Genomic DNA, 17,892 nt, shown 5'->3' on the forward strand with positions numbered 1-17,892 from the left:
ATGGATCCGTAAAATAAGAACTTAAAAATATTGAATGCTTTACTACGGTCAGCGCTCATTTTTATGCGACCGGCGGAGTGACCACTACGAAACAAAATTCGTAATTTAATGGTTATATTATCACTTACCAATAAAACTTATATTTTTAGGAAGCTCATAAATAGTCGCGTAAATTTTATAATGACATCAATTGCGGTAACGTTATTGTTTATTGACTTAGAAGCATTTTTTACCAGTACTTGTGCGATTCATGCTCGATAAAAAGCACATATTTTCAAATATTATGTAAACAGCTACCTTTAATACAATAGTTATGTGTAAACAATTATAGTAGGTTTAATTATCTTTCAAACGATACCTCTCACATATGGATCCGTAAAATAAGACCTCAAAAATATTGAATACTTTACTACGGTCAGCGCCCGTTTATGCGACCTGGAGGATAACCCCTACCAAACAAAATTCTTAATTACATGGTTATATATTATCATATACCAATAAAACTTATATTTTTAGAAAGAGCATGAATAGACGCAAAAATTTTATAATAACATCAATTGCGGTAAAGTTATTGTTTATTGAGTTAGACGCATTTTTTACTAGTACTTGTGCAATTCATGCGCGATAAAAAAACACATATTTTCAAATATTTCCTAAATGGTTAATTTTATGAGCATAGTTATTTGAAAACAATTAAAGAAGGTTTAATAAGCTTTCAAATGACACCTCGCACGAACAGATTGGTACCATAGGACTCGAGATGTGAATAAATATCTATGATGGTCGGTCGCCATCTTTCCCCCCTTTTTCTCGACCCGTCCCCCCTCCTTAAACTAAAACAGGTCAATTCGTAATCTGGAGAGAACGAGGAACATATCCATACCTGTTTTAGGTATTTAGAAGAGATGTCGACGAAAATCGTGAAGGAGACGACTTGTGGCCAAATTGGCTCTAGACTATATACCTACCTAATCAGTTCCATCACTTTCATCATACGTCATATTCAAACTACACAATAAGATATATATATATATATATATATATATATATATATATATATATATATATATATATATATATATATATATATATATATGTATATATATGTATGTTATGTGAAGTCAATCTTAATGGGGTCAGACTTTTATTCCAAGGTTATGTATCGTAGCTTGAAAAGGCAAATACTTACGCGTTTTACCGCAATTAGGTACACAACACATTTACGTGTATGTACACATGTAGATTACCTATACCATTATCAACTTTATGGAGTCAAATATTGCTTATTTGAATTAAAAGTCAAGGACTGTATGTTAGCGCGTTGACAGGCTGACAGCAAAGATTTCTTAGTTTTTGAATTAGTAAGGGGTTACCCTTTCGTTTAATTGGTATATCAAAAAGGTATCCCCTTCGTAGAGCTGAAATGAATGGGTTAAAAATTAGCACTTCTATGTGTAAACCAAGGTTAGGGCAATTGGCAACGGCTGATCCATTTGAAAGAGAGGACCTAGAAGACTAAAAGAAACGGTTCAGGTCGTATCATACCAGAAAGTTAAGGAGTGGGCAGAGGACCGAACAAGTTGGAGATTGCTCCACAGATAACAGAACAAACTGTAAAGAAGAAGAGGAGCGATTTGAAGCGTTTGTTCTGGTAAAAGGTTGATCGGATTTACCACCATTAGAACCACTCTACCTGCACTTACCCGTGGCGATAAAAGCTGTGACAGAGCCGAAATAGCACTCAGTACAGGAGACGTCAGGCCCGTCCTGTCGACTCGCCCAGGCCTCCGACGCGATCGCGTCAGAGCACACTCGCGCCACCAACTCTTCGTCGCCTGTTCAGAAAGTCGCCATCAGATATAACGCACACTAATATAATGTGAAAGCGTTAGAGTGGGTACAGTAGAGTTCATAAATATGTGTAGATACAATTTCTTCACCTTAATTCGGTGCAATAAGGTGAACAATGTACATACACATATTTATGAATTCGACTTTTTTTTTATACCGCGTCGGTGGCAAACAGGTATACGGCCCGCCTGATAGAAAGCGGTCACCGTAACCTATGGACGCCTGAAACTCAAGGGGTGTCACATGCGTCGACTGTACTTGTTCAGATATTTTGAGCAGTTCGGGCGCACAGAGAGTAAGTGTCAAGCGATAACTGCCGCCCACGGACACCCAAAACAACAGAAGAGTTGGAGGTGCGTTGCCGTTCTTTAAGATGGGTAATATACGCTCTTGAAGGTTCGAATTATCTAATTTTAAAATTTTGTATATCAATATAAATAAGTAGGTACTCACATTGATATGTTGATTCCAGGTCACCATTCCCGTCAAGGAAAGGCGAGAACACGTGTTGCAGTCTTTTCATAGGAAAGTTTGGTTCGTGTCTACGACGTCCCAAGAATTCCAGTAGTTCTGACTTAGGGCTGTCAAACTTTTTGTGGATATATTGACAGTATAACCTGAAATAAGGAAACAAATCGAGGTGGAAATTCAGAAGTGAGGTCAAAGAATACCTAGTATGAATGTTACAGAGTGGTTTGATCGGGAACCACGTGTCTTCCAGTGAGGTAATATTTGCTAACTAAATTAATAACCACATGTAGCTATCTAATGTAAGTATGGTACTCGTTTCCTAAGCCGTCCTCGGCTACCCGCAGAATCATTTCTGATGCAGTAAAATATCAAATGTAGTTATTATGATTTACCAATCAGGCTGGACAACATAATCAGCGAGCGTAGCACACTAGTTCGATAAACTTTCAGTGCGTCCCTATCGCACTTACGACGTGTCTTGCGTGGGCGACGGTCGCGCGACCGTCGCGCGATCGTCGCCGTCGCGTCTCATACTTCCATATCGATAAGGTTTGATTTCGTATGCGTCGCATCGCCGTCGCCCACTCAAGCCACGGCGTTAGAAATAGTGCGAAAAGGATGGTCTGACATTAGGTATATCGTTTATCACGCGACCATGCTTTCCTGCCTGTATCGCAGGACTTTTACTGATGTTTTTTGACATCTTCTGTGTAACATATGCTAAAAGAAACACGTGTCATTTGATTTTGGAACTATCATAGATGAAACTTACCAATCAGGGTGAACGACAAAGTCAGGATCAGACAATGCCTTCACTGCTTCTTGCGCCATCTTCTGCGTAAATTTTGTTGCAGTAGGCACAACATGAGGCTGCCGATGGCGTGGCAAAACAGCTACTACTGTGTAGTGATCATGAACTCTTCTCCAGTGGTATTCCCGCTCTTCGATGAGGGCTCGCATTCCTTGCTCGAAAATGTACTTGCCAGCGTGGGTTTCAGTGCCTTTAGTACTGTTGATAAGGACACGGCTGCGGAACTTTAAGGAATGGTTAGGTTTTTATGGATCGAAGTAAAAGTATTTGATAAATGTGCATGGATAATGTTTATCAGTAGGTAGATAAACATACAAAATATTGTGTCTCTAGCAGGTATTCTTGTATTGTAATAACATTTCATGTGCTGCAAGAAAAAAAATACTACCTTGATCCATTTTTCTGGGTATGGTCTTGGCACATGACTTTCTGCCTCTTGCTCCAAATCGAGGAAGTCCACTGTTCGATACCCCGGTTTGAGAATATCTCCATCGAACTGTTATAATAATAATGTTTACGCTAGGCAAAAGTAAAATAAATATAAATATTTATTAAATAGATAAAGAATAAATTGTATTTTCTATATTTAGAAGAGACGTGCTGTACCATGGCTCGGTTATGGCACGGACATGCTTACACGTAGTTACAGAAGAAGCTAAGCTTATAGAAGTTTTAGAAAAGTTTATTACAAAAAATCACTTATCTATTACTTAGGTACCTATTAAATATTTCACCTCTAATTTTCATACTATGGAGATTAGAAGTATACCTTTATTCTTCATGCTCCATACCATGAAGAATAGAGTATGAATAGAGGTATACTATTCAATTTGTCATTTATTTGTCAATAAGTATGTCATGTCAGTGTCAGTGCTAATGTAAAGCTGGCTACTAAAATAAATCTAATTGGATTCATTACGGTCACACGTCGCGTGTTCTTAAAACTGCTTTCGACGCGTGTGTTTTTGATATAGTTTGTGATTATTTATAACTCTTACAACTAAAAAATATTTTGCACAAGCACGAAAATGGATCCAGGATAGCACCGACGTACATATGCTATGCTGGCCGTGGTAGCTTCTTGAACTCGGACATTAAAAATATTTATATTTCATTTTCATTTTTTCAAATGAAAGGATTCAACAATCAACCATATACTGTATCCGCTATATTCAGATAATTATGGAAAACGAGCGGTCTATACCTATGGCCAGGTATCAATGGATTGATGAGGTCCAGAAAGACCTGTGTGAGCTACATGCGACTGAATGGCATCAGATCGCATAGGACGGGAGCAAATGGCAAAGTCTTGGTAAAATCGAAGGCCAAGACCCACTTCGGGCCGCTGAGCCAGAGCAAGTAAGTTATTATATGTAAATTGCTACGTAGCACACAAGTTTTTTAGTAGATATTGACATTCAACAGTTTCAACACCTAGGCAACTATGTACTGGCCCAACTTAAAGATTTAAAAAAAAATCTATCATGTATGTGTATACACATATAGGTACCTTAGCATTAAATAACAATTACACTTAACACACAAAAAAATATCTGGCCACTTGACCAGCTTGATGAGCGTGAAAACACATTGAAAAATCTAATTAAATTTTCGGAATCAGCTTCGTGGTCTTCTCCTTGAGTAGTAGGTACGGTAGTACTCATTAATTACATTACGCACGTATTGTGCCGCTCATATGCAGGTTTCTCTATTACACCCTGTTATTTTGTTACGATCTACGCAGATATATATACGAAGGTATAGATAGATAGATAGATAGATAGATAGATAGATGATTTATTTCACGAAAAAAATTACAATATAAGTTTGTGTTTCTGTACAAAAATATAAGAATTCCCATCATGATCGTCATAAAATTAAAAACTTAGAGATAACAGGAATAATATTAATAATAAATCATCATATTGTGTCCCCCAATAAGGATCGTCATTTTCCAAAATTTAACAATAAAAACAAATTAATAAAAATTAAAATTAAAAATTAATTAACATAAGTATGTAAATACTTACAAATCAAAATACAAATCGATTATTAAAGGAATGTCACACACAAAGATAAAAGATGAAAATATAATGTCATTATTAAATTTCAATGTAAAAATAATATCTCCCAATAAGAATCATCAACAAAAATAAGTATAAAAATAACAATCTTAAATAAAATTAAATCTCCCAATAAGGATCGTCATTTACGTAAAAAATATCAAATATAAAACAATAGCAATTAATAATAATAACAACAACAAATCATCAAAATTTCAATTCCATATACTCTTTTATTGAGTATAGAGGATTTTTCACCAAAAGGTTTCTCAATTGACGCCTGAATGTTTCGTCACTTGGCTCATTTCTTAGTTCGGCGGGTAGGTGCTCGAAATAAGTCGGTCCGATGACACGAGGGTTCCTTGTTGAAAGTGCCATGCGACGAGGGACACTTTTTAGGCATCCTGTTGATCGTAGCAGTTTCCCCGGACAGTGTACTCGTTTAAATTGACTTATGTTGTTGCGCACGAACATGAGTACTTCGAACATGTGTTGTGAGTAGGGATTGCAATCCGGTTTGACCACCGATCCAATCCGGCCGGATCCGCCGGATCGGAGCCAAAATCCGGCCGGATCCGGCCGGATTGGCCTTGAGGATTAAAAGTACCCAAATAGTTGCATGTTTTCAGCATCATACGATGGTATTTTGCTTCACGATTAATAAACTAAAAGATTAAAGCTTAGAAAGCAACATTTTTACTAGGTAACAAGTAAATTTTACTATAATAATCAGTCGCAAATCAAATTCTTTCGTTTTTTTTTAACTTTCATAGGTTAACAAAATTATTTTTGTGTAACATTTAACAGAAATACCTACCTATAGAGCTTTTAAGATACGATTAAGAACGGACACTATAACATACCTACCTACCAGTATTATGAGATCAGTATTTAAAAAAAACATGTATTGTGTTATTCTACAGTTAACTTTACTCACATTTGCATGTGAACAGAGAAGAACAAAAAAGTATCACAATGATATATATTAAGCATATCTATTACAAGTCAGCGTTAACCTTTTCTCAGTCTGTATAAAAAATCCTGATTTGGATAAAAAAACTACAGTAGTATTATTTGCTATTGCTGAATCAGCAATCTTACTGGTTACCTTTTATTCCTTTTAAAAATTTTCATTTTTAAGCTTTGATTTGTTGTTTTATTATTTTTGCAGCAAATGTAGCAATATGCCCTCATAATTTTCTCATATTATGCCGAAAACATGTTGTTCTTGTAGTCCTACGTCACCACAGAGGTGCAAAGGGCCTTCACGAGTTCGCGCCAAGCCTTCCTATCTTATAGCATTTTGCTGTTTCCAGCCGAAAGCAATGGTTGCGTTATTTCGTTCTCCTCTTCAAATAGTGTGCTATCCATGTTCCTTTTTGTGTCGCGGTTTCCTCACCAATGGGTATTTGCTGGCATATACTCCATAGGTCCTGATTTCGGATAGTGTTTGGCCAGAAAACGCAAAGGATCGACCTGAGGGACATGTTGCCGAAAAGTTTTTTTCATATGGCCCTTTGTCACTCTCCACCACTCCACATTTTACATCCAAACAAACAATTGCACATATTTCACGACGTATTTAAAGACGGAAAGTTTGCCGCGTCACGTGAGCATATTAATTGACTTCTAAGCTGCCTTGTAATGAAAAGAACATATACGTAGTACATTATTTTTTGATTGGAAATCAGAGCGGATTGCAATCCCCTGTTGAGAGACGATCAAATGTTGGCATAAATTTTAAATTTTTGCACTAAACTAACACATTTAGTTACATTACCGGATCCGGTACCGGATCCGGCGAATTCTACCGGATCCGGTAGCATGAAAAAAGCACCGGATCCGGCCGGATTACCGGATCCGCCGGACCGGATTGCAATCCCTAGTTGTGAGTAGTGAGTCAATATACGCTGCGAAACAAAAAGTTCTCTGCAGGGGTATCGGCATTTGACTCCAACAAGTGTCCTTAATGCCTCTTTTTGTATTAGGAGGACCCTGTTAGCGTCTGTAGAGTTGCCCCAGATAAGCGTACCGTAAGACATGATGGAGTGAAAATGAGCAAAGTACATAGTCAGGGACCAAACGACCTCTTTTACAAAAAGTCGTCGACATCTCCTCTAAATACCTAAAACAGGTATGGATGTGTTCCTCGTTATCTCCAGATTACGAATTGACCTGTTTTAGTTTAAGGAGGGGGGGACGGGTTGAGAAAAAGGGGGAGAAAGATGGCGGCCGACCATCATAGATATTTATTCACATCTCGAGTCCTATGGCACCAATCTGTTCGTGCAAGGTGTCGTTTGAAAGCTTATTAAACCTACTTTAATTGTTTATAAATAACTATACTCATAAAAGTAACCGTTTACGAAATATTTGAAAATATGTGTTTTTTTATCGCGCATGAATTGCACAAGTACTAGAAAAAATGCGTCTAACCCAATAAACAATAACTTTACCGCAATTGATGTTATTATAAAATTTTCGCGTCTATTCATGCTCTTTCTAAAAATATAAGTTTCATTGGTATATGATAATATATAACCATGTTATTACAAATTTGGTTTAGCAGAAGTCACTCTGCCCGGTCGCAGAAATGGGCGCTGACCGTAGTAAAGTATTCGATATTTTTGAGGTCCTATTTTACGGATCCATATGCGAGAGGTATCGTTTCAAAGCTAATTAAACCTACTATATTTTTTTATAAATAACTATAATCATAAAGGTAGCTGTTTAGAAAATATTTGAAAATATGTGTTTTATAGACCATGAGTCGCACAAGTACCTACTGGTAAAACATGCTTCTTAATCAATAAACAACAACTTTTCCGGAATTGATGTTAGTATAAGATTTACGCGGAATTTTGTGCGCTTTCTAATAACATAAGTTTTATTGGTGTATAATATTATATAACCAAGTAATTACAAATATGGTTAACTAGGGGCCACAGCGCCCGGCCACGTATGGATGCTGACCGTCGCCAAAATTTCTATATTTTTCGGATCCTATTTCATTTTACAGGAATCTTTTGAAAGCATATTATGCGTACTATCATTAGTTCTCAATAATTTTATTTGTAACTGTAGTAGCTAACAAAATATTTGAAAATATGCATTGGAACCGATGTGAGTAAAACATGCCTCTAGCTCAATGAATTATATTTTTTCCGCAATTGATATAATAACAAAATAAACGGCGAAATGTATGACCTTTTCAAATAATAAGTTTTGTCAGTATTGCATAAAGAATTAATGTTAATTTATCCATCATACTCACTGCGCACCGTCATATACATGGATGACCATTTTCGTTGCCGTTTTCATATTTTTTAAGATTGTATCTTGGTGCATGACCAATAAACAATAACTTTACCGCAAATAATGTTATGATAAGATTTACAGGACATTTCATATGCTTTCTAAAAATATAAGTTTTATTGATGTATGATATTATACAACCAAGTAATTACGAATTTGGTTTAGCAGGTGTCACTGCACCCCCGTGACGTAAATAGGTGCTAACCGTCGCCTAATTTTATGTATTTCTCAGATCCTATTTTAGCGATCAATTTGTGAGAGGTATCATTTGAAAGCATATTATGCGTACTATCGTTACTTTTTAATAATTTTAGTCGTAATTGTAGAAGTTTACAAAATATTTGACAATATGTGTATTTTTACTGTATATGAATAGCATTCGCACTGATACGAGTGAAACATGCTTCGAGCTCAATAAATTATATTTTTCCGCAATTGATATAATAACGAAATGAACCGCAAAATGTATGGCCTTTACAAAAAATGAGTTTTGTTAGTTTTGCTTAAACAATTAATGTTAATTTGTCCACCATACCCACTGCGCACGGTCAATCGTCATATAAACGGATGTCCACCGCCGTTGCCTTAATTTTTTCATCATTTTACAAATTTTATTTTACTGATCAATTAAGTATAATAAGTAAATTCGATACGTGATAGATTATATTTATTATGAATATACGACTAGTGAAATAAAATCTGAAAAATCATGAAAAAAGGCAACGACCGTGGACATCCATTTATATGATGGTGCGCAGTAGGTGAGCTGAACAAATTCAAATTAATTGTTTATGCAATACAAACCAAACTTATTTTTTGTGTAAATCATACATTTTCCGTTTATTTTGTTCTTATTTCAATTGCGGAAAACTATAATTTATTGAGCTAGAAGCGTGTCTTATCAATGCCAATGCTATTCATGCACAATAAAATACACATATTACTAATCAAATATTTTATAAACTTCTACAGTTTCGACTTGAAATATTAGAAATAAAGATAGTACACATAATATGCTTTCAAATGATACCTCTCACAAATGTATCAGTAATATAGGATCTGAGTAACGTAGAAAATTTGGCGACGGTCAGTCAGCACCCAATATCGTGACAGGGCGCAGTGACCCCTACTAAACCAAATTTGTAATTACTTGGTCATATATTATCATACACCAATAAAACTTATATTTTTAGAAAGCGCGTGAAATTTCGCGTAAATTTTATAATAAACATTAATTGCGGTAAAGTTATGGTTTATGAAGTTAGAAGCATTTTTTATCTGTATATGTGCAACTCGTGCTCGAAAAAAAACTCATATTTTCAAATATTTTGTAAACAGCTACCTTTATAACTATAGTTATTCAAAAATAATTATAGTAGGTTTAATTTGCTTTCAAATGATACCTCTTACATATGGATCCGTAAAATAAGAACTTAAAAATATTGAATGCTTTACTACGGTCAGCGCTCATTTTTATGCGACCGGCGGAGTGACCACTACGAAACAAAATTCGTAATTTAATGGTTATATTATCACTTACCAATAAAACTTATATTTTTAGGAAGCTCATAAATAGTCGCGTAAATTTTATAATGACATCAATTGCGGTAACGTTATTGTTTATTGACTTAGAAGCATTTTTTACCAGTACTTGTGCGATTCATGCTCGATAAAAAGCACATATTTTCAAATATTATGTAAACAGCTACCTTTAATACAATAGTTATGTGTAAACAATTATAGTAGGTTTAATTATCTTTCAAACGATACCTCTCACATATGGATCCGTAAAATAAGACCTCAAAAATATTGAATACTTTACTACGGTCAGCGCCCGTTTATGCGACCTGGAGGATAACCCCTACCAAACAAAATTCTTAATTACATGGTTATATATTATCATATACCAATAAAACTTATATTTTTAGAAAGAGCATGAATAGACGCAAAAATTTTATAATAACATCAATTGCGGTAAAGTTATTGTTTATTGAGTTAGACGCATTTTTTACTAGTACTTGTGCAATTCATGCGCGATAAAAAAACACATATTTTCAAATATTTCCTAAATGGTTAATTTTATGAGCATAGTTATTTGAAAACAATTAAAGAAGGTTTAATAAGCTTTCAAATGACACCTCGCACGAACAGATTGGTACCATAGGACTCGAGATGTGAATAAATATCTATGATGGTCGGTCGCCATCTTTCCCCCCCTTTTTCTCGACCCGTCCCCCCCTCCTTAAACTAAAACAGGTCAATTCGTAATCTGGAGAGAACGAGGAACATATCCATACCTGTTTTAGGTATTTAGAAGAGATGTCGACGAAAATCGTGAAGGAGACGACTTGTGGCCAAATTGGCTCTAGACTAACACCTGTTTTAGAGCTTCACTCGAAATAAGTGGTTTTAGTTTTCGCAACGCAAAGACAGCACTACCCAACCTACTACAAACACTGTCGACGTGGCACTTCCAATTCAGATTAGAGTTGACCATAAAGCCAAGGAACTTACTCTCGTTGCATAGTGGCATCGGACAGCTAGCCATACACGGTGGCAGTGGGACCCTCCGACCAGAGAACAGCATTACATTTGATTTGGTGCAGTTAAGTAAGAGCCCATTTGCTGAAAACCAAGTTTGTAACTCGGTACACGCATCGCTGATCTTCATGCTCAGCTGGTCGTAAGAGTCTGCACTTACCAACACAGTGGTGTCATCCGCAAACAATACAGACAAACCAGTTGCAATGTTCGACGGCAGGTCATTTATAAATAACAGAAATAATGTGTTTCCGAGGGCTGAGCCCTGCGGAATACCAATATTTATATCCCCCACGTCAGATTGCAACTGCTTTCCTTCCGTAAGTATTTTGACTACTTGTTTGCGGCCTGACAAAAAGGACGAAAACAGTGAGTGTGCTTGGTTTTGGACGCCATAAAAGGTTAACTTATTCAATAACAACTTGTGATCTATTACGTCAAATGCCTTCGACAGATCACACAATATTCCAGCCATTTTATTCCTATTGTCCATCCCAGTCACGATGCAATCGAACATCCTGTACGCCGCGGAGGTGGTTGACATTTTCTGCCTGTACGCAAATTGGTTGTTCGTAAGCAGGTTGTTCGATTCCACGTGACTCATTAGAGTCATTAGATGGGACGACAAGATAGATTCAACTATTTTTGATAATGTCGGTACTATTGTAATAGGCCTATAGTTATTGATATCACACCTGTCGCCCTTGCCTTTAAAAACCGGACATAAGTACCCTAGTGCTTTTCAAAACATCACAAGACGAATGATAAACGTATTAATAATTATGTATGTGCACTTAAGTTTGTAAATCTTACCGTAGGCTTCAAGTTTTCGTGCAGCACAATATTTCCTCTGTGGTCTACTATGAATAGTGTGCCACCGGCACCTACCTGCAATAAAAACAATTTACTCGTATATCAGTTCATTGCCACATTTATTATGTAGATAGGTTTCAACTTAGTAGTCACATTTTTTAAAGACATGAATTATTTTCCAGATCGGACATGTAGGTATAGAGGTATTTTGATTTAGAACAAAATATATCGCAAATAATGAAAATAGTTTTAAGGAAAATCATAGCAAAAAGATATTAATACTGATAACAAAACAATAGTGAAGTACACAGACCAACCCCTATAGACATCCATTACAAGACGACTCGCGGTCGCCAGCCTTCCTAGTATTTGCACTGATATAAGCGCGGGCGCTCGCCGTGCCCGATCAGTAGCGACCAAGTAACAGACCCGAAAGCAGCGCGTGTTTTTCGCAGTAAAAAAATTGAAAAAGGGTATTTTGATGTCTTAAAGATGTCCACCTGTAGTGTGAAATGGTGTGGAAAGGTAACAAGAAGCTCAAATTTAAAAACAGACGTCATTACATTCCACATAAAAGTCATATTTATAATTTATTCAGAGCCGGCATAGGTCAACTTACATTGGCCACTTACGCGTCAGTAGAGGGACAGTCCCTTTCATCTGGCGCGACTGCCCGCCGTCCTTGAAACGGCCAATCACAGCGCGCTTAACACATTCCCCGCCCGCTCCTCGCACCCCTGGCACTGGTGACTCGTATCGCGAACAAAATATACAAGATTGCTACTCTATAGGAGGTTCTCTGTGGTGAAGTATAATCATTAGATAATCCTATAAGTACAACACTTGTATGAGCAATAAATAAAATGTAATGTGCGTACCTACATACATACATTATCAGAATATCGTCACTACTTTTAAAAAATCTCGTATCTCACGCTGCTCCTCAAAGTTAAAACGCAGTAAGTCTATATGCATTCCATACATACTTACTACAATTTTCTTTTCATTGACAGGCGAAGATACAAGTTTTTTTAAAAGTAGTGACGATATCTAGATTCATATTTAAGGATTTTCTTTAGTAAAGTTCATTAAAATAAAATAGTTAAATTTACTAATACGGCATATCGTTCGTTCAAAGTCATGGCTAAACACGTGCTGTTATCGATAGTGTATATGTTTTGATAACAAAAACACAGAGTACACCTGACAGTTATTATCAATGAAATCTCGTTCATTATCTCAATATGTTAATATTGAATCTGTACACAATAGCATGTAGTTGATGATAATGTGCAATGTGTCATCGTTATGATGCAACAATCCTTTTTGCGTAGATTTATAAAATCAGCATCGCCTTTTAAATCGTTCTGAGTCTTGGGTGTTTTATTTAATTTATTTTATATCTGGGCGCTTCTATTTTATTATATCACGTCTTTAGATTGAAAAAAACTCTTATAAATACAAAAAAAAAAGGAAAAACTTTATTTCTGGCCGGGATTCGAAACCCTGACACCTGCGATCTGTCTACGAACATTAGACCAACCTCGTACGACTGAGCTACGCGGAGCCGACGCGCGATTGGCGAAATTAACGACCATATTTTAGGTTTACTAACGCGAAAGAAAAACGCATGAAAACTCGAAAATTCGCGTTTTCCGGGATCTAAGGCTAGGCTAGATCGATTTTTCACACCTGAAAACCCCCACATAACAAATTTCAGCGAAATCGTTACAGCGGTTTCGGAGATCGTCGGTATATATACATAAATAAATAAATAAATGTACAAGAAGGTATAAGATTAAAAGTTTACAAGCAAGTTGACAGTGTTACAGTAAAGCACTTATGTAGTAAATCTATGAGTATTTAAATAACATCGTATGTTCATAAAATAAAAGACAATAAGAACTTAAAAACAATTATAACAGTGAGATCAGAGATATCATATCACATCAACGCACCTTAAGTAGGGTAGGACTTTTCTGAAAAATACACCAATTATACGTCGGCAAGTACGTTAACATCATCTGACTCTAGTATTTTATATACCTTTTTGTATAATATGTATCGTTGAGTAGGTACCCAGGTTTTCTTAAGCTAGGAGGTTTAGTTAGGCATAGACAAAACGTGTGAGGAAGACTTATTAATTATAATTTTTATTTATTTGTTAAATCACAAATTAATCCAGGAACTCTTAATAGGCGGAAGTTTAAACATAATTTATCACCTACTTACACTTGTGTAATCACGTGCAATTCGCACTCAGTTCAATATTAGATTTTTGAGATAATTCTAACATGCAATATTGGAGCATCCTTTACCGTAAGTACTATCCACATAGTATATATAAATAGTTGATCTTGATAACTACTTTGTTTAAATTACTCGTAGACGTTACGCGTAACCTAGGATGACTCACGGTAGAACGGCCCGGATCCGGTCCGAGACTTCCGACACTTAATTTTGTATGTATGTCTTCTTCCTCCTACCCTTATCCCACGTTATGTGGGGTCGGTACAACATGTCTTTCTCTTCCATTCTCCCCTATCTTTCGTCATCTCAACACTCACATCTTTCTTTCTCATGTCCTCTTTCACACAATCCATCCATCGTTGTTTGGGTTTACCCCTCCCTCTCCATCCATCAACATTCATCTCCAACATTCTTTTGCCTATATGACACTCATCCCTCCTCATTACATGACCGTACCACGCCAACCTATTAATTTTGTATGTATGTATATACATAAAGAGCATCACGTATCACGTGATTACCGACCCATCAGCCATCACAGAACACGAAATGTCCGGGCCTTGAATGAATGAAATTTGACTGAATTCTGCTCGGGACAAAATGTCCTATACTAATACACTCCAATTAATTTCCTTGAATTCGTCCTCACTAAATGTGTTTCGTTGAATTTAATACATTTTTTGATAATTCATAAACTGTTTTGGAACCAATTTTACAAAATGAGGCTTTGGGGATTCGCAATGACCTGTGTACACAATATTATTGCACAGGTGAAGTGTATTTCGGGAATCTACATAATCTAACTACTTACTTGATAGAAGGGTAGGACCAGTTTTAAGTGATCGATCGGAATGTCAACTCCTGCCACTCCGAGAAGGCGATTGACAGGGTACTGCAAATGATTAAAAAAAACATTGAACAAAAGCGTTTGCTTCGCCATAGTTGAGTAAGTAAATCATATATGTTACAAAATTTAGGCATAACTTACCGTCCTTGTTGATATCCTGTGCAATTCCTAAGAGAGAAAAACTTTTAAATTGTTTTGTAATCATGCTGAAAGGATATATGTAGGCAATGGGTAAATAGGCACTTAAGTATCAAAAACAGTGTTTTTGAGGTAAAATTATAATACGTTAAACTTCCGTGAGACATATTCAAATAATTAATTGAAATACGGTTGTACTCACGTTATTATATCGCTATTGCTGCGACATGTTTCACCCTCACCCTGCGCATTTGTCTTCGGTGCCACGCGCTCTCATCAACAGGGCTTTACGGCTCTGTGACCCGCAGTACGTGCAAGGCGAGCTGCAGCATGTAAGGCAGGTGTTAGAGAAGAATGGGTACAGTTGGAGACAGAGTCAGCGGGCGGCAAGTGCGAGCACGTTACGGCGAACACATACGGTCGAGAGAGCGCCTGTTTTCTTGGCTTTCATTAAAGGGGTAACGGATACCATTGGACGCCTATTACGCCGTAGGTTTAGCATGAGGACAATTTTCCGCCCCCACACAAAGGTAAGGCAGGTGCTGCGCTCTCCTAAAGATAAGGACCCACTGGGTAGCCCGGGGGTATACGAGATACCTTGTGACTGTGGTAGAGCGTATGTCGGCGAGACTGGAAGGAATGTCTCCGCGAGGTTGTCGGAACACATACGAAGCGTGAAGAACATGGACACCAGGAATTCCGCAGTGGCAGAGCACGCGTACGATACCGGCGCGTCCCATTTTATACGCTTCGATAGAGCAAGGTTGTTGGTACGGGAGAAATGTTTTGTACCACGCAAAGTTCTCGAGGCCATTGAAATCGGACGCCGCCCTAATTTCAATCGGGATGGAGGCTGGATGTTGCCACCAGCATGGAAACCGGTAATACCTAATGTGAAGCGGAAAATGTGTTTTGACAATCGTGTGGACACAGTGAGTGCAGTGTGCTTACCTCCATCGGTCGACACAGCCGCGCTACCAGAACTCTACACAACAACTACAGCAGCAGACTGCTCTGCGCCCCCCTTCCCCGTCCTATCAGCGCGCGCGCAGTGGGCGGAGCGGCGAGCGGCGCGTTCAGTTTGCGGAGTCTAGCCGTCGCGTGAACTCCTATACGCCTGAAGAGGGGCCTCCGAATTGGCCCGAAACATGTCGCAGCAATAGCGATATAATAACGTGAGTACAACCGTATTTCAATTAATTATTTAAAATTATAATAAGTACTAAACACAAACAAAAATCAAATAGCTACAAAGGTAGACTAATAATTAAAGTCTTACTTCGGCCAGAGTGATGGTGACATTCTGAAAAAAAAAACAAAAGCGCATGTTAGTAGTGTCAAATTGTTAATATAGTAGCCAGAAATGTAAATATAATATGTAAATGACTAATATGTTCAGTATTTAATAGAGCGTTAAATTCATGAACACTTCGTCCCATTACTGCAAATACCGACTATGTGCAAAAAAGTGATTTTGAGATAATGCGATTTTAATGTTTGAAGGTACGATTTCATATGAAAACATGAAAAAAATTACTATTTGTATACAGCATTCTACAGCCCGTATTGTCTTGTTTAATACTTAATCGTAAAAAATATCCAGGCTGTATTTGATTGCCGATAAAACTACGAATAAAAAAAAATAGTAGCAAACTTAGTTGGTTTTTCCTGTAGAAATAAAAATTTGTATATTTCTCTTATTAATACATATAAAGCAGTGTTTCCCTTTGATTAAGCTTTGCTTTTCATACACTTTACTTATGATTTGCAAAAAAAGAAAAAAATATACAAAAGTTTTGAACTTATTTCAAAATATATTAAATATTCTCAATGACATAGGCGGTTTTAGCTGCAGGAAATATAGCTGCTCTAATTTTATGTTACAAAACTTCACTTATCATTGTTAATTAAAGTGGTACATTTGTAACAAAAAGTTTTTTAACATTACTAACCATTAATAATACTTTATTTGAGGTTTTGAAGGGTTATTCTCAAAAAAAAATTTTTGAAAAAAATCCTCTTCAATCGGTTTTAGGAGATTTTTCACAAAATACTTTAACCGATTTCAGTAAAATTTTACAATAAGTAACGCAATAGCATTCTCTTGAAATAACAAAAAGAATTTTACAAATCGGTTAATGCATTTTTGGGTAATAGCATAATATGCATAGGTACTTATACTTACTACATACTAGTTCACTGTCTCGGCAATCCGAAGTCCGCCATAATTTATGTCCAAAATTTCACTATCTACACTGTTAGGTATAGGTAAATAGTTTTTGTACGCTCAATAACCTGAAGTAATAGTTTATCTAAAGTTTTGTAGTAATCATTTACGCCAACGTCACTAAAATTTAGGCGTAGATGAGGTAATAAGTAAGAAAAAGTAATGTGTAACGGTAATTACATAGGTTTCTGGGGCGATTTAAAGCAATCATGTTTGCAATATTCTTACGCCCCCAGTTACACGCAGTGTTTTTCATCACACTTGCAATAAAAAGAAAAAAGTATTTATGGTAGTCCAAAATACAAATTTAAACACTTTAAACAAAATTTTTTCTTTTACTTCTGATACGCCTGCGTGCGATTGCACACTTACTGCCCAAGAGTGATAAAAAGTTATTAAACAACATCTTCATCGCTGGTGGAATTCGATACAAACACATCCACGGCTGACAATGCTAGACTAACTAGGTATTAAGTGATTGGAAGCACTCATGGTACTATTTAGTTATGATACCTTTGTCAAAAAGTCTGCGTAAGTCCATTTTCTTGAACGCAGAGATAGCTAG

General features: G+C 36.6%; 2 protein-coding genes across 2 annotated transcripts in view; one reads left to right on the top strand and one right to left on the bottom strand.

Annotated features, from left to right (window-relative positions):
* The window catches only part of LOC125233813, a 47,657-nt gene extending 45,226 nt beyond the window's left edge, over positions 1-2,431 (top strand). The window contains exon 13 of the mRNA XM_048139943.1: positions 2,324-2,431. The gene's annotated coding sequence lies outside the window, so the exon portion shown is untranslated. The remainder of the gene's footprint in view (positions 1-2,323) is intronic.
* Positions 1-17,892, bottom strand: part of LOC125233811 (voltage-dependent calcium channel subunit alpha-2/delta-1-like) — a 40,558-nt gene that overhangs the window by 7,685 nt on the left and 14,981 nt on the right. Inside the window, exons 13-20 of the mRNA XM_048139941.1 lie at positions 16,380-16,403; positions 15,104-15,130; positions 14,927-15,007; positions 11,866-11,940; positions 3,522-3,629; positions 3,095-3,357; positions 2,305-2,468; positions 1,704-1,835 (exon numbers count right to left, since the gene is read on the bottom strand). Of these exons, the coding sequence (XP_047995898.1) occupies positions 1,704-1,835; positions 2,305-2,468; positions 3,095-3,357; positions 3,522-3,629; positions 11,866-11,940; positions 14,927-15,007; positions 15,104-15,130; positions 16,380-16,403 (874 nt within the window). The remainder of the gene's footprint in view (positions 1-1,703; positions 1,836-2,304; positions 2,469-3,094; positions 3,358-3,521; positions 3,630-11,865; positions 11,941-14,926; positions 15,008-15,103; positions 15,131-16,379; positions 16,404-17,892) is intronic.

Source organism: Leguminivora glycinivorella, chromosome 15 (genome assembly GCF_023078275.1).
Source record: "Leguminivora glycinivorella isolate SPB_JAAS2020 chromosome 15, LegGlyc_1.1, whole genome shotgun sequence".
NCBI classification, from domain to species: domain Eukaryota; kingdom Metazoa; phylum Arthropoda; class Insecta; order Lepidoptera; family Tortricidae; genus Leguminivora; species Leguminivora glycinivorella.